Source organism: Pseudophryne corroboree, chromosome 6, assembly GCF_028390025.1.
Source record: "Pseudophryne corroboree isolate aPseCor3 chromosome 6, aPseCor3.hap2, whole genome shotgun sequence".
Classification (NCBI taxonomy): Eukaryota; Metazoa; Chordata; class Amphibia; order Anura; family Myobatrachidae; genus Pseudophryne; species Pseudophryne corroboree.
The window spans coordinates 390,664,593-390,687,075 of NC_086449.1; the positions used below are offsets into that span (position 1 = coordinate 390,664,593).

General features: G+C 46.5%; 1 protein-coding gene across 9 annotated transcripts in view; it reads left to right on the plus strand.

Moving 5' to 3' along the window:
• Positions 1-22,483, plus strand: part of TASOR2 (transcription activation suppressor family member 2) — a 259,706-nt gene that overhangs the window by 106,911 nt on the left and 130,312 nt on the right. For 7 of the 9 annotated variants that reach the window (XM_063926781.1, XM_063926779.1, XM_063926782.1 and 4 more), the window contains one exon: positions 16,169-16,435. The exons of the other annotated variants lie outside the window; for them this stretch is intronic. In XM_063926781.1, the coding sequence (XP_063782851.1) occupies positions 16,169-16,435 (267 nt within the window). The remainder of the gene's footprint in view (positions 1-16,168; positions 16,436-22,483) is intronic. 9 annotated transcript variants of the gene reach the window in all.

The following is a 22,483-nucleotide window of genomic DNA, read 5'->3' on the forward strand; positions in this document are numbered from 1 at the left end:
AGTAAATATTATAGCTGCTATAGGGGACATAATTCAGTTAGTCCCTGCATTATATAGCGCTCTGGTGTGTGCTGACATACTCTCTCGCTGTCTCCCCAAAGGGCTTTTGTGGGGTCCTGTCTCCTTTAAGAGCATTCCCTGTGTGTGTGCGGTGTCTGTACGGCTGTGTCGACATGTTTGATGAGGAGGCTTATGTGGAGGCGGAGCAGATGCCTATAAATGTGATGTCACCCCCTGCGGGGCAGACACCTGAGTGGATGGACTTATGGAAGGAATTACGTGCAAGTGTCGACTCCTTACATAAAAAATTTGACGACATGCCAAATGCGGGACAGCCGGCTTCTCAGCTCGTGCCTGCCCAGACAATTCAAAGGCCATCAGGGGCTCTGAAACGCCCACTACCTCAGATGGCAGACACAGATGTCGACATGGATCCCTGGATCCTTCAAGTAGTATCTCAGGGGTACAAGCTGGAATTCGAGGCGCCTCCCCCCCGCCGTTTCCTCAAATCGGCCTTACCGACAACTCCCTCGGGCTGTACTAGAGGCAATTCACAAGCTGTATTCCCAGCAGGTGATAGTCAAGGTACCCCTACTTCAACAAGGACGGGGTTACTATTCCACACTGTTTGTGGTACCGAAACCGGACGGTTCGGTGAGACCCATTTTAAATTTGAAATCCTTGAACACATACATAAAAAGATTCAAGTTCAAGATGGAATCGCTCAGGGCGGTTATTGCAAGCCTGGACGAGGGGGATTACATGGTATCCCTGGACATCAAGGATGCTTACCTGCATGTCCCAATTTACCTTCCTCACCAGGAATACCTCAGATTTATGGTACAGGATTGCCATTACCAATTCCAGACACTACCATTTGGACTGTCCACGGCACCGAGGGTGTTTACCAAGGTAATGGCAGAAATGATGATACTCCTTCGAAAAAAGGGAGTTTTAATTATCCCGTACTTGGACGATCTCCTAATAAAGGCGAGGTCCAGGGAGCAGTTACTGGTCGGAGTAGCACTATCTCGGGAAGTGCTACAACAGCATGGCTGGATTCTAAACATTCCAAAGTCACAACTGGTTCCTTCCACACGCTTACTGTTCCTGGGGATGATTCTGGACACAGAACAGAAAAAAGTGTTTCTCCCGCAGGAGAAAGCCAAGGAGCTGTCATCTCTAGTCAGAGACCTCCTAAAACCAAAACGGGTATCGGTGCATCACTGCACACGAGTCCTGGGTAAAATGGTGGCTTCATACGAAGCAATTCCATTCGGCAGGTTCCATGCAAGGACCTTCCAGTGGGACCTCTTGGACAAGTGGTCAGGATCGCATCTTCAGATGCATCAACTGATAACCCTGTCTCCAAGGACCAGGGTGTCTCTACTGTGGTGGCTGCAGAGTGCTCATCTTCTAGAGGGCCGCAGATTCGGCATACAGGACTGGGTCCTGGTGACCACGGATGCCAGCCTTCGAGGCTGGGGCGCAGTCACACAGGGAAGAAATTTCCAGGGACTTTGGTCAAATCAGGAGTCGTCCCTACACATAAATATTCTGGAACTGAGGGCCATTTACAATGCCCTAAGTCAGGCAAGGCCCCTGCTTCAAAACCAGCCGGTTCTGATCCAATCAGACAACATCACGGCTGTCGCCCATGTAAACCGACAGGGCGGCACAAGAAGCAGGATGGCGATGGTAGAAGCCACAAGGATTCTCCGATGGGCGGAAAATCACGTACTAGCACTGTCAGCAGTGTTCATTCCGGGAGTGGACAACTGGGAAGCAGACTTCCTCAGCAGACACGACCTACACCCGGGAGAGTGGGGACTTCATCCAGAAGTCTTCCTACTGTTGGTAAACCGTTGGGAAAGGCCACAGGTGGACATGATGGCGTCCCGCCTCAACAAAAAGCTAAAGAGATATTGCGCCAGGTCAAGGGACCCTCAGGCGATAGCTGTGGATGCTCTAGTGACACCGTGGGTGTACCAGTCGGTTTATGTGTTCCCTCCTCTGCCTCTCATACCAAAGGTACTGAGAATAATAAGAAGGCGAGGAGTAAGAACGATACTCGTGGTTCCGGATTGGCCAAGAAGAGCTTGGTACCCGGAACTTCAAGAAATGTTATCAGAGGACCCATGGCCTCTACCGCTCAGACAGGATCTGCTACAGCAGGGGCCCTGTCTGTTCCAAGACTTAACGCGGCTGCGTTTGACGGCATGGCGGTTGAATTCCGGATCCTAAAGGAAAAGTGCATTCCGGAGGAAGTCATTCCTACGCTGATAAAAGCCAGGAAAGAAGTAACCGCAAACCATTATCACCGCATTTGGCGAAAATATGTTGCGTGGTGTGAGGCCAGGAAGGCCCCTACAGAGGAATTTCAGCTGGGTCGTTTTCTGCACTTCCTACAGTCGGGAGTGACTATGGGCCTAAAATTGGATTCCATTAAGGTCCAGATTTCGGCTCTGTCGATTTTCTTCCAGAAAGAACTGGCTTCACTGCCTGAAGTTCAGACTTTTGTAAAGGGAGTGCTTCATATTCAGCCCCCTTTTGTGCCTCCTGTGGCACCTTGGGATCTCAATGTGGTGTTGAGTTTCCTAAAATCACATTGGTTTGAACCACTTAAAACTGTGGATCTGAAATATCTCACGTGGAAAGTGGTCATGTTATTGGCCTTGGCTTCGGCCAGGCGTGTGTCAGAATTGGCGGCTTTGTCATGTAAAAGCCCTTATCTGATTTTCCATATGGATAGGGCAGAATTGAGGACTCGTCCCCAGTTTCTCCCTAAGGTGGTATCAGCTTTTCACTTGAACCAACCTATTGTGGTGCCTGCGGCTACTAGGGACTTGGAGGATTCCAAGTTACTGGACGTAGTCAGGGCCTTGAAAATTTATGTTTCCAGGACGGCTGGAGTCAGGAAAACCGACTCGCTTTTTATCCTGTATGCACCCAACAAAATAGGTGCTCCTGCTTCTAAGCAGACTATTGCTCGCTGGATTTGTAGCACAATTCAGCTGGCGCATTCTGCGGCTGGATTGCCGCATCCTAAATCAGTGAAAGCCCATTCCACGAGGAAGGTGGGCTCATCTTGGGCGGCTGCCCGAGGGGTCTCTGCTTTACAACTTTGCCGAGCTGCAACTTGGTCAGGGGCAAACACGTTTGCTAAATTCTACAAATTTGATACCCTGGCTGAGGAGGACCTGGAGTTCTCTCATTCGGTGCTGCAGAGTCATCCGCACTCTCCCGCCCGTTTGGGAGCTTTGGTATAATCCCCATGGTCCTTACGGAGTCCCAGCATCCACTAGGACGTCAGAGAAAATAAGAATTTACTCACCGGTAATTCTATTTCTCGTAGTCTGTAGTGGATGCTGGGCGCCTATCCCAAGTGCGGATTGTCTGCAATACTTGTATATAGTTATTGCCTAACTAAAGGGTTATTGTTGAGCCATCTGTTGAGAGGCTCAGTTATATTTCATACTGTTAACTGGGTATAGTATCACGAGTTATACAGTGTGATTGGTGTGGCTGGTATGAGTCTTACCCGGGATTCAAAATCCTTCCTTATTGTGTCAGCTCTTCCGGGCACAGTATCCTAACTGAGGTCTGGAGGAGGGGCATAGAGGGAGGAGCCAGTGCACACCAGATAGTACCAAATCTTTCTTATAGAGTGCCCAGTCTCCTGCGGAGCCCGTCTATTCCCCATGGTCCTTACGGAGTCCCCAGCATCCACTACGGACTACGAGAAATAGAATTACCGGTGAGTAAATTCTTATTTTTGTAGACTAGGAAGGAGGAGTTGAAACGTGTTGGAGAATCTATCTGTGGTCAGTGTCCAGAGGGTGGCCTGCGGTCTCAAGAACCAGTGACTTTTCCAGCTTCCAGCCCGGGCGGTCTCTTGGATTTTAAGAACTTGTCTGAGAACTTTTTGTGGGTTCTCGGACGCTCTGGTAATTGTTTCGCACTTTTCACTCTGCGGCTGTCACATGTGTACCATCTTTTTATTTTGGCTTTGTTTATTAAATGTGTATATGTGTTATTAAATTACTGTACTACACATGTGGCCCTCCTCTCCTCTCTGTTTTACATGCTGGTCTCTCTGTGACATATATGGTGAGAAGGAGGTTTAAAAATCTGAAGATTGGACATCCCTGCATCAGCTAAAGTGTTGTATATAATTTATGGTCTTTTCTATTCAATATATTGCATTTGAACATCTGGTCTAGGCGCCTGGTGGTAACTGTAGCCATAATTTTCCTGTTTTTAATTCTATTTGCTCTGTTTTGGAGAGACACTTTATCTGGTTACGGGCACTATAGGGCAGCCCTGCAACATAGTTGCGCAGCACATGGGGTAATCGGACTACATTTCCAGTTTTTCACTTTAGATCTTGGCTGCAAAGTAGCAGGCAAAGTGTTGTCTCAGGGCACAGTATTCTACACTGGACAGCCAAGGGTCAGCTTGGCGCGGTAGCTCTTGTATGTAGGTATCTTACAAGAATCTTTAGGAAGAGTAGTAGTATTGTGTGTTGGAACATCAGCGCTCCAGTTCCTGCAAACAGGAAACCATAGTGGCAGCGTTATGCCATCAGGTACGGTGCGATCTTCATTGAATGACCAGAATGCGTTTTTATTGGTTTACAGAATACATTTGCATATGAATGTTTATATATTAGCCGCACTGCATCCATCATTTAAATTAAGCTATATCCCACAGAAGTGGGGGGGAAGGGTGACCTGGCCATCCTACCTTTTGTGCAATTACAAACATTTTATGCATAGTAATTCTGTTCAGCAACCTGAAACTGGGTACTTTCTGTACAGTGACTGTAGTATTAATAGCGTAGTTCAATGTTTCCCAAACTGGGTGCCTCAGGACACTTGCAGGGGTGCCTTGGATTGGTGGTCCAGGACCAATTCGACTTATTTATGGTCAATGTAATAGGCAAAACCAGTTCTTGTGGCTGCCAGTCATAAACTATATGGACAAACAGAAGTGAATCCTGTCCCTCGCCTCATTACTGATCCTAAGGATGACATACTGTATAAACGTAATTTACTTTAATTTAATATTTCTCTAACGTCCTAGTGGATGCTGGGGACTCCGTAAGGAACATGGGGAATAGACGGGCTCCGCAGGAGACTGGGCACTCTAAGAAAGATTTAGTACTACTGGTGTGCACTGGCTCCTCCCTCTATGCCCCTCCTCCAGACCTCAGTTAGAATCTGTGCCCGGCCAGAGCTGGGTGCTTTTAGTGGGCTCTCCTGAGCTTGCTAATAAGAAAGTATTTTAGTTAGGTTTTTTATTTTCAGAGAGCTTCTGCTGGCAACAGACTCTGCTACGAGGGACTGAGGGGAGAGAAGCAAACCTACTAACTGCGGCTAGGTTGCGCTTCTTAGGTTACTGGACACCATTAGCTCCAGAGGGTTCGAACACAGGATCTTAACCTTGGTCGTCCGTTCCCGGAGCCGCGCTGCCGTCCCCCTCGCAGAGCCAGAAGACAGAAGCCGGCAGAAGCAAGAAGACTTCGAAATCGGCGGCAGAAGACTCCTGTCTTCACATGAGGTAGCGCACAGCACTGCAGCTGTGCGCCATTGCTCCCACACTAACCCACACACTCCGGTCACTGTAGGGTGCAGGGCGCAGGGGGGGGTGCCCTGGGCAGCAATTAAGTACCTCCTGGCAAAAGCAGCATATATACAGTTGGACACTGTTATATGCATGAGCCCCCGCCATTAATTTTACACAAAATCGCGGGAGAAGCACGCCGCTGAGGGGGCGGGGCCTTCTTCCTCAGCACTCACCAGCGCCATTTTCTCTCCACAGCTCCGCTGAGAGGAAGCTCCCCAGGCTCTCCCCTGCACGATAGAGAGGGTGAAAAAGAGAGGGGGGGGGACATAAATTTGGCATAAAAACAATACATACAGCAGCTACTGGGTTAACACTAAGTAACTGTGTGATTCCTGGGTCATATAGCGCTGGGGTGTGTGCTGGCATACTCTCTCTCTGTCTCTCCAAAGGGCCTTGTGGGAGAACTGTCTTCAAATAGAGCATCCCCTGTGTGTGTGGTGTGTCGGTACGTGTGTGTCGACATGTCTGAGGTAAAAGGCTCCCCTAAGGAGGAGATAGAGCAAATATGTGTGTGAGAGGGTGTCTCCGTCGACAACGCCGACACCTGTTTGGATATGTGTAAGTGCTGAGGTGAATTTATTGCACAAAAGATTAGAGAACAGACAGGAAATCTACCCTTGTCTGTCCCTGTGTCACAGAGACCTTCAGAGTCTCACAATGCTCACTATCCAAAATAATAAACACTGATATCGACACGGAGTGTGACTCCAGTGTCGACTACGATATTGCAAAGTTACAGCCAAGATGGCTGAAAGGTATTCAATATATGATTATTGTAATAAAAGATGATTTGCATATCACTGATAACTCATTTGTCCCTGACACAAGGGTACACATGTTTAGGGGAAGAAAGCTGAGGTAAATTTCCCTCCTCTCATGAGGAAAAAGAGCGTGAATCTCCAGATAAGAGACTGCAGCTTCCCACAAAAGATTCTCAGGCAGTATCCTTTCCCCACTAGGGCCAGGATGTGTTGGGAATCTTCCCCTAGGGTGTCCTGTTTGCACAGAAGGTAGTACTAGCTATTCTCAGGGATCCTGCAGATAGCGTGCACATTCTAGTATACTACTCAGACCGGCGATTGTGTCGGCATGGGTTTATAGCGCTGTGGCAGCGTGGACAGGTACCTTATCAGCAGAGATTGACACCCTAGTATGCATATAGATATATATATATATTATCAATGGCAATGAGAGCGGCACTGGGAGTCGTGATGAACAAAGTGAACAATAAAGTGCTTTTATTGGATCTACGTTTCGGGGACGCAGCCCCTTCGTCAGGATATGTTGTATAGCAATGTACAGTGTTTAAATACCTGTGCAAATAGAGGTTACCCACCGCCTCCAGCCGTCATGCCGCCCAGGTCCCGGAACTGACGTCACTCCCCTCTCAGGAAGTGACGCGTCACCGGTCCGTCTAGCCGGCGTTCTCGGGCTGTAGGAAACAGGTAACCATGACAACGTAAACAAAAATCGTGATAACTCAGTAAAATTCAAACATAAAGTGCAGTGCAAATTACTCAAACCGCGTTGTCATTGTTACATATATGTGCAATCGATTTAAGCCAAACAATAATTATGGTGCTCACTGATGCTAAAGCCCCTTGCAGTATTTAGAAAACAATAAACTACTGAATTCATTTATATAATAAACTTCATATAAGTAAAACAAAATATAAGTGACATCTAAAAAAACATACAAAGGCTGGAGGACATCGACTAACTTCCATATGCCTAAAATATATATCACTCAGGTAGCTACTAGCACCTGCTCTTCCTTATTCAGGGATACTCATGTTTATATTGTTAACTCAATATAACCTACATATATTTAGACATATATACAAACATGTATCTATGCATACAAATATAAGTATAACCCTGGAACTGCTTACAAAAAACATTTCAAGCTAAGCATCTCATTTAATCCCTTGGGATGTACTGTAATAAGAGTAGAAATCCACTTTGCCTCGATCTGTAGCAATTTCTTAGATCGATCCCCTCCACGTAGCGACGGTGGAACCTGGTCAATGATCTTATAACGCAGGGTGGCCATACCATGTTTAGCTGTCACAAAGTGGCGAGCCACAGGTTGGTCGCTAGTACCCGCCTTGTAAGCCTCCCGTATGGCATACCGATGTTGCGCCATTCTTGTTTTGAATGCACAATCGGTTTTACCGACATATGTTAACCCACAGGGGCATGTCAACATATATACAACGAATTTTGAGTCGTAAGATAGTGGGTATTTTATGATGTATTTCTTCCCTGTATGGGGATGCAGGAAAAATTCTCCTGGAGACAAATAACTACAGGTGGTACATCCACTGCACTTGAAGCAGCCATTTTTGCGTTTCAAGAAGTTTTTATCTGGGAGGTCTTTACCAAACTTAGATATATCCGTTTTCACCACATAATCCCTGATGCTCCTTCCTTTAGAATAGCTATTAAGGAGTCTAGATTGATATACTTCACCCAAATCCTTATCTGTCGCCACTATCAGCCATATTAATTTGGTACTAGAGGCTACTTGTTTACTGCTGGTACTAAATTGTGTAACCCAGGGTATCCTACCTTTGAGTTGTTTTTGGACTTTAGTGGTCAGTAATTGCTGCCTTGTTATCCCTAGGGCTTTGCGTTTGGCCTGTTCTAAGAGTTCACAGGGATAACCCCTTTCTCTAAATCTGGTGGTCATTATTTCCAATTGTTTATCGCGATCTGCCGCTACATTAGTAATGCGGCATACCCGTAAAAATTGGGAATATGGCAAACCCCGGACAGTAGCTTTTGGGTGAAAACTGTCAAATCTTAACAGGTTGTTTCTGTCTGTCGCTTCAGTGTACAGTTTGGTACCTATTTTCCCTTCTGTGACAGTGATACATACATCCAAGAAATTAATTTGTGTATCATCCATCTCTACTGTAAATTTAATGGGGCTTGATGAAGAGTTATGTTGATTAATTAACCCAATCAGATTATTTCTTGGGCCTCCCCAAAAAATCAGTACGTCGTCTATGTAACGTTGGTACAGGCATATTTGTGACGTAATACTGGTATCCTGTAGGAATAGCTCTCTTTCTAATTCCCACATGTATGTATTGGCGAATGCCGGAGCCACCGCCGACCCCATGGCACAGCCAGTACATTGAATATAGAACTTCTTATCGTACATGAAATAATTATGTACCAGTGTAAATTCTAAAAGTGATAAGAAAAATTATATGTCTGGGCCAGTATAGAGGGGATTGTTGGTTATTAGATGTCTAACTGCCTGTACACCAGCCCCATGAGGGATGCAGGTGTACAGGCTCGCCACATCTATGGATGCTAACGTTGCATCTTGGGGTAATGTCCCTAAGTTCTCAAGAAGACGTAACAAAGCAGAAGTGTCTTTAAGGTGCGTAGGTGTGTTTTGTATACACGGTTGTAAATAGCTGTCACAAAAAAACAGAAATTACTTCACACAGTGACCCTCTGGCCGAGATTATAGGCCTCCCCGGTGGGTTCACTGCATCTTTATGGATTTTAGGAATCACATAAAATACAGGAACCACTGGGCAGTCTACACACAATGCTTTACTCACACCTACTGAAATGCTTCCATTATCCACAGCTTGTTTTAGCATACCCTCCAACTCCTTCTTAAAAACATTAGTTGGATCTCTAGATAACATAGCATATGTGGATTTGTCAGATAATAGACGTTCACATTAATTTTTATACTTCAGCGTATCAAGGACTACAATCCCCCCACCCTTATCAGCCTGCCGTATGATGATGTCCTCTCTTTTACTAAGACTCTTCAAGGCTTCAAATTCATCCTTAGTAAGGTTGGGAAAAGACTTGATATTAGGACTTAAATCTACATCGTCCAGCATTCTACTGAAGGTTTTAATGGAGGTATTAGTAGTATACGGTTCAAATGTGGACCTTGTCAAACGTCTCACCTGAGGTGGTAGAGAGTCCGTCACTGTAGATGTTCCAGATACATCCTGCTTAGAAAAATGTTCTTTAAGTTTAAGCGTTCTTGTCAATTTATAGTTGTCGATTTTCTGCTGGAATGGGTCTGCCGTCCTGGTGGGGATGAAAGAAAGGCCTCTGCTTAATACTCTGGACTCAATTTCAGAGATATGACTCGAGGATAGGTCGAAGATTAATTGCGTCTCCCCTTCGGTGGTTTTGATCCGGTGTTGGCTCCTCGCCTGCCTTTTTGTTTGCCCCCCTCTCCTTGTGAAGGCACCTCTCTTCCGGCTATTATCGCCCGGGTACGTACCCCTAAAGGGATATCCCTCCTATTCTGTGGGGTGTCCTGGGTTGCCTCATCAGCTTCACTAGCTGAGGTGCTGGAGAAATGAGGGCGCTGAGACCTCCTCCTGAATGTTGCTGGATGCCCACTGCGGGGCGGGGGAGGCTGGCTGGCCAACCACACATAAACTTTATGTTGGTCATAGTCCTGCTGAACTTTGATCCTCTTCTGTTTTTTGAATTTAATAAGGTTTAATTTATATTGTTCCACTTCATCTGTAAGTTTGCTCAACCAGTCAGGGACTGGTGCTGTGTCCAGATTGTTCTCATTCTGGAAGAGAGCTATCTTATTTCTTGTGAGTGTTAACTCACGGGTAGACTCTTCTATCACAAGCAGTAGCAGGTCCATAGAGCACTTATTAAGTACCGCTATCCATTTTTGACAGAAATTAATATCATAGCGGCCTATAGTCGGCATGTTATGGATCCTGAATCCACGTGGGATTTGTTTCGCTCTATAGTAGTCTGACAGAGGGATAGCGTGGTACATGAAGTCAATCTCTCTTTTCCGGAGCTTTAAGAGCTCTTTAAAGGTATCCTCACCAGATTTGGCAATGTCGGCATCAAACCCCTGTGGGTTAACATATGTCTGTGAAACCGATTGTGCATTCAAAACAAGAATGGTGCAACATCGGTATGCCATACGGGAGGCTTACAAGGCGGGTACTAGCGGCCAACCTGTGGCTTGCCACTTTGTGACAGCTAAACATGGTATGGCCACCCTGCGTTATAAGATCATTGACCAGGTTCCACCGTCGCTACGTGGAGGGGATCGATCTAAGAAATTGCTACAGATCGAGGCAAAGTGGATTTCTACTCTTATTACAGTACATCCCAAGGGATTAAATGAGATGCTTAGCTTGAAATGTTTTTTGTAAGCAGTTCCAGGGTTATACTTATATTTGTATGCATAGATACATGTTTGTATATATGTCTAAATATATGTAGGTTATATTGAGTTAACAATATAAACATGAGTATCCCTGAATAAGGAAGAGCAGGTGCTAGTAGCTACCTGAGTGATATATATTTTAGGCATATGGAAGTTAGTCGATGTCCTCCAGCCTTTGTATGTTTTTTTAGATGTCACTTATATTTTGTTTTACTTATATGATGTTTATTATATAAATGAATTCCGTAGTTTATTGTTTTCTAAATACTGCAAGGGGCTTTAGCATCAGTGAGCACCATAATTATTGTTTGGCTTAAATCGATTGCACATATATGTAACAATGACAACGCGGTTTGAGTAATTTGCACTGCACTTTATGTTTGAATTTTACTGAGTTATCACGATTTTTGTTTACGTTGTCATGGTTACCTGTTTCCTACAGCCCGAGAACGCCGGCTAGACGGACCGGTGACGCGTCACTTCCTGAGAGGGGAGTGACGTCAGTTCCGGGACCTGGGCGGCGTGACGGCTGGAGGCGGTGGGTAACCTCTATTTGCACAGGTATTTAAACACTGTACATTGCTATACAACATATCCTGACGAAGGGGCTGCGTCCCCGAAACGTAGATCCAATAAAAGCACTTTATTGTTCACTTTGTTCATCACGACTCCCAGTGCCGCTCTCATTGCCATTGATATAGAAGGGAACTTTCCAGGAGGTTAAGGCACGGGGGCAAGATTTCTTCAACGCTGGGGAGCGCAAGGAGTGCCGGGTCACACTGCACGATATATATATAGATATGTAGATATATATATATATATATATATATTAAAGATGCTGTCTTAAGTGATATATATAAAACATGCCCAAAGAGACATGAGTATACTGGGTCCTAGAGTCAAAGCTATGTCGATTTCTGCTTGACGTGTCCTGTAGAATATGCAATGGACAGATGATGCCGACTTAAGAGGCATGTGGAAGGCTGAGGATTGTGTGGAGAAGGGTTCTCGGACCTGGTCTACACAGCTATAGCTGGTAATTCTGATATTTTGCCTTATATTCCTGCACAGCCTAGGAAAGCACGACATTATCAAATGCAGCCTTTCGAATAAAGAAACAAGAAAGTCCGAGGTGCGTCCTTTCTTGCCAGAGGCGGGGGCAGAGGAAAGAAGCTGCACAACACAGCTAGTTCCCAGGAACAGAAGTCTTCCCCGGCCTCTACAAAAATCCACCGCATGTCGATGGGGCTCCACAGGCGGAGCTAGGCCCGGTGGGGGCACGCCTTCGTCCGTTCAGCCACAAGTGGGTTCACTCCCTGTTAGATCCCTGGGCAATAGATATTGTGTCTCAGGGATACAAGCTGGACTTTGAGAAGATGCCCCCTCACCGACGGCCCTGCCGGCTTCCCCCCACGAGAGGGAAACAGTGTTAACTGCAATTCATAAATTGTATCTTCAACAGGTGGTGGTCAAGGTTCCCCTCCTTCAACAAGGAGGGGGTTATTATTCGACCATGTTGTAGTCCCGAAACCAGACGGTTCGGTCGGACCCATATTGAATTTAAAATCCCTGAACATATACCTGAAAGGGTTCAAGATGGAATCGCTAAGAGCGGTTATTGCAAGCCTGAAAGGGGGAGATTTTATGGTGACTCTGGACATAAAGGATGCATACCTTCATGTCCCCATTTATCCACCTCATCAGGCGTACCTCAGAATTGCGGTACGGGATGGTCATTACCAATTTCAGACGTTGCCGTTTGGTCTCTCCACGGCCTTGAGAATATTCACCAAGGTAATGGCGGAAATGATGGTGCTCCTGCGGAAGCAAGGTGTCTCTATTATCACGTACTTGGACGATCTCCTCATAAAAGCGAGATCAAGAGAGCAGTTGCTGAACAGCGTATCACTTTCTCTGGAAGTGTAACGGCAACACGGCTGGATTCTATATATTCCAAAGTCGCAGTTGGTTCTTACAGCTCATCTGCCTCTCCTAGGCATGATCCTAGACACAGACCAGAAAAGGGTTTATCTCCCGATAGAGAGAGCTCAGAAGCTCGTGACACTGGTCAGGAATCTATTAAAACCGAAACAGGTGTCAGTGCTTCACTGCACTCGAGTCCTGGGAAGGAGGGTGGCATTATTCGAGGCCATTCCCTTCGGCAGGTTCCATAGGAGGACCTTCCAATGGGACTTACTGGACAAGTGGTCCGGATCACATCTTCGGATGCATCGGTTAATCACCCTATCCCCCAGAGCCAGGGTGTCTCTCCTGTGGTGACTGCAGAGTGCTCACCTTCTCGAAGGTCGCAGATTCGGCGTTCAGGACTGGGTCTTGGTGACCACGGATGCAAGCCTCCGAGGGTGGGGGGCAGTCACACAGGGAAGAAATTTCCAAGGGCTGTGGTCAAGGCAGGAGACTTGCCTTCACATCAATATCCTGGAACGAAGGGCCATATACAACGCCCTAAATCAAGCGGAGACCCTGCTTTGCGACCAACCGGTTCTGATCCAGTCAGACAGCAGTGGCTCATGTAAACCGCCAAGGCGGCACAAGGAGCAGGGTGGCGATGGTAGAAGCCACCAGAATTCTTCGCTGGGCGGAGAATCACGTAAGCGCACTGTCAGCAGTGTTCATTCCGGGAGTGGACAACTGGGAAGCAGACTTGCTCAGCAGGCACGACCTCCACCCGGGAGAGTGGGGACTTCATCAGGAAGTCTTCACGCAGATTGCAAATCGATGGGAACTGCCACAGGTGGACATGATGGCGTCCCGCCTCAACATAAAGCTAAAAAGGTATTGCGCTAGGTCAAGGGACCCTCAGGCGATAGCGGTGGACGCACTAGTAGCACCGTGGGTGTTCCAGTCGGTCTATGTGTTTCCTCCTCTTCCTCTCATACCAAAGGTGCTGAGAATTGTAAGAAAAAGAGGAGTGAGAACAATACTCATTGTTCCGGATTGGCCAAGAAGGACTTGGTACCCGGAACTGCAAGAAATGCTCACAGAGGCCTCTGCCTCTCAGACAGGACCTGTTGCAACAAGGGTCCTGTCTGTTTCAAGACTTACCGTGGCTGCGTTTGACGGCATGGCGGTTGAACGCCGGATCCTAGCGGAAAAAGGCATTCCGGATGAAGTTATTCCTACGCTGATAAAGGCTAGGAAAGACGTGACAGCAAAGCATTATCACCGTATATGGCGAAAATATGTTGCTTGGTGTGAGGCCAGGAAGGCCCCTACAGAGGAATTCCAGCTGGGTCGATTCCTGCACTTCCTACAGTCAGGAGTGACTATGGGCCTAAAATTAGGGTCCATAAAGGTCCAGATTTAGGCCCTATCCATTTTCTTTCAAAAAGAACTGGCTTCACTGCCTGAGGTTCAGACATTTGTTAAGGGAGTGCTGCATATTCAACCCCCTTTTTGTGCCACCAGTGGCACCCTGGGATCTTAACGTTGTGTTGGATTTCCTGAAATCCCACTGGTTTGAGCCACTTAAGACTGTGGAGCTAAAGTATCTCACGTGGAAAGTGGTCATGCTGTTGGCCTTAGCTTCGGCTAGGCGTGTGTCAGAATTGGCGGCTTTGTCATGTAAAAGCCCCTATCTGGTTTTCCATATGGACAGGGCAGAATTGCGGACTAGTTCGCAATTTCTGCCAAAGGTGGTGTCATCTTTTCATTTGAACCAACCTATTGTGGTGCTTGCAGCTACTTGTGACTTGGAGGATTCCAAGCTGTTTGACGTAGTCCGGGCATTGAAGATTTAGGTAACCAGAACGGCTGGAGTCGGGAAGACTGACTCGCTGTTTATCCTGTATGCATCCAACAAGCTGGGTGCTCCTGCTTCAAAGCAAACTATCGCTCGCTGGATCTGTAACACGATTCAGCAGGCTCATTCTGCGGCTGGATTGCCGCATCCAAAATCAGTGAAAGCCCATTCCACAAGGAAGGTGGGCTCTTCTTGGGCGGCTGCCCGAGGGGTCTCTGCATTACAGCTTTGCCGAGCTGCTACTTGGTCGGGTTCAAACACATTTGCAAAATTCTACAAGTTTGATACCCTGGCTGAGGAGGACCTTGTGTTTGCCCATTCGGTGCTGCAGAGTCATCCGCACTCTCCCGCCCGTTTGGGAGCTTTGGTATAATCCCCATGGTCCTTACGGAGTCCCCAGCATCCACTAGGACGTTAGAGAAAATAAGATTTTACTCACCGGTAAATCTATTTCTCGTAGTCCGTAGTGGATGCTGGGCGCCCGTCCCAAGTGCGGACTTTCTGCAATACGTGTATATAGTTATTGCTTAATAAAGGGTTATGTTATGTTGGCATCCATTGGTTGATGCTCTGTTGTTTGTTCATACTGTTAACTGGGTAAGTTTATACGGTGTGATTGGTGTGGCTGGTATGAGTCTTACCCTGGGTTCCAAAATCCTTTCCTTGTAATGTCAGCTCTTCCGGGAACAGTTTCCTTAACTGAAGTCTGGAGGAGGGGCATAGAGGGAGGAGCCAGTGCACACCAGTAGTACTAAGTCTTTCTTAGAGTGCCCAGTCTCCTGCGGAGCCCGTCTATTCCCCATGGTCCTTACGGAGTCCCCAGCATCCACTACGGACTACGAGAAATAGATTTACCGGTGAGTAAAATCTTATTTTTGTAATTTCTCAATAAGATATAATTTTCCTAGGGGTGCCATGAAAAAAAATTCTGATACTCTAAGGCGCCGTGATTCAAAAAAGTTTGGGAACCAGTGGCCTAGTTAATTTCTAAATGCTAGCGTGTGGTTTCCATTATTCTTATGGAATAAATATGCTACTGTATCACACCAATGTAATATGAAATATTTTTTTTTTCTATTCTAAGGTTCACAGACGATACAGTTTTGAACCGCAGTGAAAATGTAAAATATCAATGACTTTCTCTTTGATATTAAACTTCAGTGTGCTTGTGGAGCAGTTCTAAATACCACAATGACTGTATGAAAGACAGTACATTGAAACTGTAGCAATCTTGGGTGCCATTGTTGCCACTGCACAGTCCCTCATTCACACACACGTGTGTGCGTGTTAAAGACTCCTAGATCATTTACTAAAACATTAAGTGAAAATAGCCCTACTGTTACAAGTTTATGTTGATTTTATCTCTTGGCTAAAGTAATCCATAGAGAGAGAGAAGAAAGAACTGTAGTCTGCAATGCAATATTATATATGGAATACTCTATATTTTAAATAAACTTTCTAATATGTTTATAGTTAAGATGTTACAAGATGTTACATGTGACGGGTCTGATAGTCTGCCATTAATAGATTAAATAAGATATTTGACTACCACACCAAAAAAAATCTGCATAATGTCATTACAGGATTATAATATAGAATTGGTACGTGAAATCTTCCAAACGTGTAAGAGCAGTGAAAGTGCATTTTACACAAATAGTCTTCTTACCACTGTGAAATGCAAAATGGCAGAAACGAGCAAAAGTGCTCCCCAAGCTACAAATTATATGAAAGCATTCATTGGTGCCAGTGTTCCAGCTACATGTTACATCAGTGACACCAAGCAGTCTAACAGTGAACTAAGTGATAAATCTGAGAATTGTGTGGATATTGTTGGTGGTTCTTCTGAAAAGGTAAATTTATCAATGTGTGTCCGACCAATTTAGGGTATTACATATCTTTTGTATTATTGAACCTTGACCTATTCTTTTGGATTCACTATGTTTTAAAAATACCTAGCAGAATTTCACACTCATATCCTCCACTTCCTTTTATAGTGTCTGTTTTTGCTAATAGCAATGTTAAAAATTAAATGTATGGCTATTATAAGAATGTATATTTTATTCACAAATTGAAAGGCTTACCTTTTTCTTAGTGTGCCATTCTTATTTTTTTTTCTTTTTTTATTATTCTGTTTCTACAATTTTTATTTCATACTATTGTTACTATCTGACCTCCCCTTTTTCATCATCCCTAGATTTCTTTTGTTTCCTTCTCCCACAGCATTTTAATAGACAATGTCTAATCTGTTGCTTGCGTACAGGCCATGTTATTGTTTAATCTATGCTTCTGCTTCTGACCACCACCTATGACTTTATTTACGAAACAGCGACATTTATTGCTCAACTGTATACTGACTGCAAGTGCCGTTAAGCACTAAACAGGTTTCTGCAGGTCCCCAAAATCTGCATGGAGTCTCTTCGCTCCATTATTTTGGCCTTGGAGCTGGGGGACTTTATGGCATCCTTGGACATCCAGGATGCCTATTTGCTTTTCTCTATCGTCCTAGTGGATGCTGGGGTTCCTGAAAGGACCATGGGGAATAGCGGCTCCGCAGGAGACAGGGCACAAAAAGTAAAGCTTTCCGATCAGGTGGTGTGCACTGGCTCCTCCCCCTATGACCCTCCTCCAAGCCTCAGTTAGATTTTTGTGCCCGGCCGAGAAGGGTGCAATCTAGGTGGCTCTCCTAAAGAGCTGCTTAGAGAAAGTTTAGCTTAGGTTTTTTATTTTACAGTGAGTCCTGCTGGCAACAGGATCACTGCAACGAGGGACTTAGGGGAGAAGAAGTGAACTCACCTGCGTGCAGGATGGATTGGCTTCTTGGCTACTGGACATCAGCTCCAGAGGGACGATCACAGGTACAGCCTGGATGGTCACCGGAGCCTCGCCGCCGGCCCCCTTGCAGATGCTGAAACATGAAGAGGTCCAGAATCGGCGGCAGAAGACTCCTCAGTCTTCTAAAGGTAGCGCACAGCACTGCAGCTGTGCGCCATTTTCCTCTCAGCACACTTCACACGGCAGTCACTGAGGGTGCAGGGCGCTGGGAGGGGAGCGCCCTGGGAGGCAAATGAAAACCTATTTGGCTAAAAAATACCTCACATATAGCCTCCGGGGGCTATATGGAGATATTTAACCCCTGCCAGAATACACTAAAGAGCGGGAGACGAGCCCGCCGAAAAAGGGGCGGGGCCTATCTCCTCAGCACACAGCGCCATTTTCCTTACACAGCTCCGCTGGTCAGGACGGCTCCCAGGTCTCTCCCCTGCACTGCACTACAGAAACAGGGTAAAACAAGAGAGGGGGGGCAAAATAGTGGCAAAAATTATATTATAAAAGCAGCTATACAGGGAGCACTTATTATAAGGCTATCCCTGTCATATATAGCGCTTTTGGTGTGTGCTGGCAAACTCTCCCTCTGTCTCCCCAAAGGGCTAGTGGGGTCCTGTCTTCGTTAAGAGCATTCCCTGTGTGTCTGCTGTGTGTCGGTACGTGTGTGTCGACATGTATGAGGACGATATTGGTGTGGAGGCGGAGCAATTGCCAAATATGGGGATGTCACCTCCTAGGGGGTCGACACCAGAATGGATGCCTTTATTTATGGAATTACGGGATAGTGTCAACACGCTAAAGCAGTCGTTTGACGACATGAGACGGCCGGACAATCAGTTAGTGCCTGTCCAGGCGCCTCAAACACCGTCAGGGGCTGTAAAACGTCCTTTGCCTCAGTCGGTCGACACAGACACAGGCACTGATTCCAGTGGCGACGGTGACGAATCAACCGTATTTTCCAGTAGGGCCACACATTATATGATTTTGGCAATGAAGGAGGCGTTACATTTAGCTGATACTACAGGTACCACTAAACAGGGTATTATGTGGGGTGTGAAAAAACTACCTATAGTTTTTCCTGAATCAGAAGAACTAAATGATGTATGTGATGAAGCGTGGGTTGCCCCCGATAAAAAGATGCTAATTTCAAAGAAGTTATTAGCTTTATACCCTTTCCCGTCAGAGGTTAGGGCGCGCTGGGAAACACCTCCTAGGGTGGACAAGGCGCTCACACGCTTATCTAAACAAGTGGCGTTACCCTCTCCTGAGACGGCCGCACTTAAAGATCCAGCAGATAGGAGGATGGAAAATATCCAAAAAAGTATATACACACATACAGGTGTTATACTACGACCAGCTATAGCGACAGCCTGGATGTGCAGTGCTGGAGTAGCTTGGTCAGAGTCCCTGATTGAAAATATTGATACCCTGGATAGGGACAATGTTTTACTGTCTTTAGAGCAAATAAAGGATGCATTTCTTTATATGCGTGATGCACAGAGGGATATCTGCACACTGGCATCACGGGTAAGTGCTATGTCCATTTCGGCCAGAAGAAGTTTATGGACGCGACAGTGGTCAGGCGATGCGGACTCAAAACGGCATATGGAAGTTTTGCCGTATAAAGGGGAGGAGTTATTTGGAGTCGGTCTATCAGATTTGGTGGCCACGGCTACAGCCGGGAAATCCACCTTTTTACCTCAAGCTACTCCCCAACAGAAAAAGACACCGACTTTTCAACCGCAGCCCTTTCGTTCCTTTAAAAACAAGAGAGCAAAGGGATATTCATATCTGCCACGAGGCAGAGGAAGGGGGAAGAGACACCAACAGGCAGCTCCTTCCCAGGAACAGAAGCCTTCCCCCGCTTCTACAAAAGCCTCAGCATGACGCTGGGGCTTCTCAAGCGGACTCGGGGGCGGTGGGCGGTCGTCTCAAGAATTTCAGCGCGCAGTGGGCTCACTCGCAGGTAGATCCCTGGATCCTGCAGATAATATCTCAGGGGTACAGGTTGGAACTAGAGACAGATCCGCCTCGCCGTTTCCTGAAGTCTGCTTTACCAACGTCCCCCTCCGAAAGGGAGACGGTTTTGGAAGCCATTCACAAGCTGTACTCTCAGCAGGTGATAGTCAAGGTACCTCTTCTACAACAGGGAAAGGGGTATTATTCCACTCTATTTGTGGTACCGAAGCCGGACGGCTCGGTAAGACCTATTCTAAATCTGAAGTCCTTGAACCTGTACATAAAGAAGTTCAAGTTCAAAATGGAGTCACTCAGAGCAGTGATAGCGAACCTGGAAGAAGGGGACTTTATGGTGTCCTTGGACATCAAGGATGCGTACCTCCACGTTCCAATTTACCCCTCACACCAGGGGTACCTCAGGTTCGTTGTACAAAACTGTCACTATCAGTTTCAGACGCTGCCGTTCGGATTGTCCACGGCACCTCGGGTCTTTACAAAGGTAATGGCCGAGATGATGATTCTTTTTCGAAGAAAAGGCGTATTAATTATCCCATACTTGGACGATCTCCTAATAAGGGCAAGGTCCAGAGAACAGCTAGAGAGGGGATTAGCACTGTCTCAAGAAGTGCTAAAACAGCACGGCTGGATTCTGAATATTCCAAAATCCCAGTTAATGCCGACAACTCGTCTGCTGTTCCTAGGGATGATTCTGGACACGGTTCAGAAAAAGGTTTTTCTCCCGGAGGAAAAAGCCAAGGAGTTATCCGAGCTTGTCAGGAACCTCCTAAAACCAGGAAAGGTGTCTGTACATCAATGCACAAGAGTCCTGGGAAAAATGGTGGCTTCTTACGAAGCAATTCCATTCGGCAGATTCCATGCACGAATTTTCCAGAGGGATCTGTTGGACAAATGGTCAGGGTCGCATCTTCAGATGCACCAGCGGATAACCCTGTCTCCAAGGACAAGGGTATCTCTTCTGTGGTGGTTGCAGAGTGCTCATCTATTGGAGGGCCGCAGATTCGGCATACAGGATTGGATCCTGGTGACCACGGACGCCAGCCTGAGAGGCTGGGGAGCAGTCACACAAGGAAGAAACTTCCAGGGAGTGTGGACGAGCCTGGAAACGTCTCTTCACATAAACATTCTGGAACTAAGAGCAATCTACAATGCTCTAAGCCAGGCAGAACCTCTGCTTCAAGGAAAACCGGTGTTGATCCAGTCGGACAACATCACGGCAGTCGCCCATGTAAACAGACAGGGCGGCACAAGAAGCAGGAGTGCAATGGCAGAAGCTGCAAGGATTCTTCGCTGGGCAGAGAATCATGTCTTAGCACTGTCAGCAGTGTTCATCCCGGGAGTGGACAACTGGGAAGCAGACTTCCTCAGCAGACACGACCTTCACCCGGGAGAGTGGGGACTTCATCCGGAAGTCTTCCACATGATGGTAACCCGTTGGGAAAGACCAATGGTGGACATGATGGCGTCTCGCCTCAACAAAAAACTGGACAGGTATTGCGCCAGGTCAAGAGATCCGCAGGCAATAGCTGTGGACGCGCTGGTAACGCCTTGGGTGTACCAGTCGGTGTATGTGTTTCCTCCTCTGCCTCTCATACCAAAAGTATTGAGAATTATACGGCAAAGAGGCGTAAGAACGATACTAGTGGTTCCGGATTGGCCAAGAAGGACTTGGTACCCGGAACTTCAAGAGATGATCACGGAAGATCCGTGGCCTCTACCTCTAAGGAGGGACTTGCTTCAGCAGGGTCCCTGTCTGTTTCAAGACTTACCGCGGCTGCGTTTGACGGCATGGCGGTTGAACGCCGGATCCTAAAGGAAAAAGGCATGCCGGAAGAAGTCATTCCTACTTTGATTAAAGCAAGGAAGGAAGTAACCGTGCAACACTATCACCGCATTTGGCGAAGATATGTTGCGTGGTGCGAGGATCGGAGTGCTCCAACGGAGGAATTTCAACTGGGTCGATTCCTACATTTCCTGCAATCAGGATTGTCTATGGGTCTCAAATTGGGATCTATTAAGGTTCAAATTTCGGCCCTGTCGATTTTCTTTCAAAAAGAATTGGCTTCAGTTCCTGAAGTCCAGACTTTTGTTAAGGGAGTGCTGCATATACAGCCTCCTGTGGTGCCTCCAGTGGCACCGTGGGATCTCAATGTGGTTTTGGAATTTCTAAAATCTCATTGGTTTGAACCACTAAAAAAAGGTGGATTTAAAATATCTCACATGGAAAGTGACCATGTTACTAGCCCTGGCTTCGGCCAGGAGAGTGTCAGAACTGGCAGCTTTATCTTACAAAAGCCCATATCTGATTTTCCATTCGGACAGGGCAGAACTGCGGACTCGTCCGCATTTTCTCCCTAAGGTGGTGTCAGCATTTCATCTGAACCAGCCTATTGTAGTGCCTGCGGCTACAAGTGACTTGGAGGACTCCAAGTTACTGGACGTTGTCAGAGCATTAAAAATATATATTGCAAGGACAGCTGGAGTCAGAAAATCTGACTCGTTGTTTATATTGTATGCACCCAACAAGATGGGTGCTCCTGCGTCTAAGCAGACGATTGCTCGTTGGATCTGTAGCACAATCCAACTTGCACATTCTGTGGCAGGCCTGCCACAGCCTAAATCTGTAAAGGCCCACTCCACAAGGAAGGTGGGCTCATCTTGGGCGGCTGCCCGAGGGGTCTCGGCATTACAACTTTGCCGAGCAGCTACGTGGTCAGGGGAGAACACGTTTGTAAAATTTTACAAATTTGATACTCTGGCTAAGGAGGACCTGGAGTTCTCTCATTCGGTGCTGCAGAGTCATCCGCACTCTCCCGCCCGTTTGGGAGCTTTGGTATAATCCCCATGGTCCTTTCAGGAACCCCAGCATCCACTAGGACGATAGAGAAAATAAGAATTTACTTACCGATAATTCTATTTCTCGGAGTCCGTAGTGGATGCTGGGCGCCCATCCCAAGTGCGGATTATCTGCAATAATTGTACATAGTTATTGTTAACTAATTCGGGTTATTGTTTAGGAAGCCATCTTTCAGAGGCTCCTCTGTTATCATACTGTTAACTGGGTTTGATCACAAGTTGTACGGTGTGATTGGTGT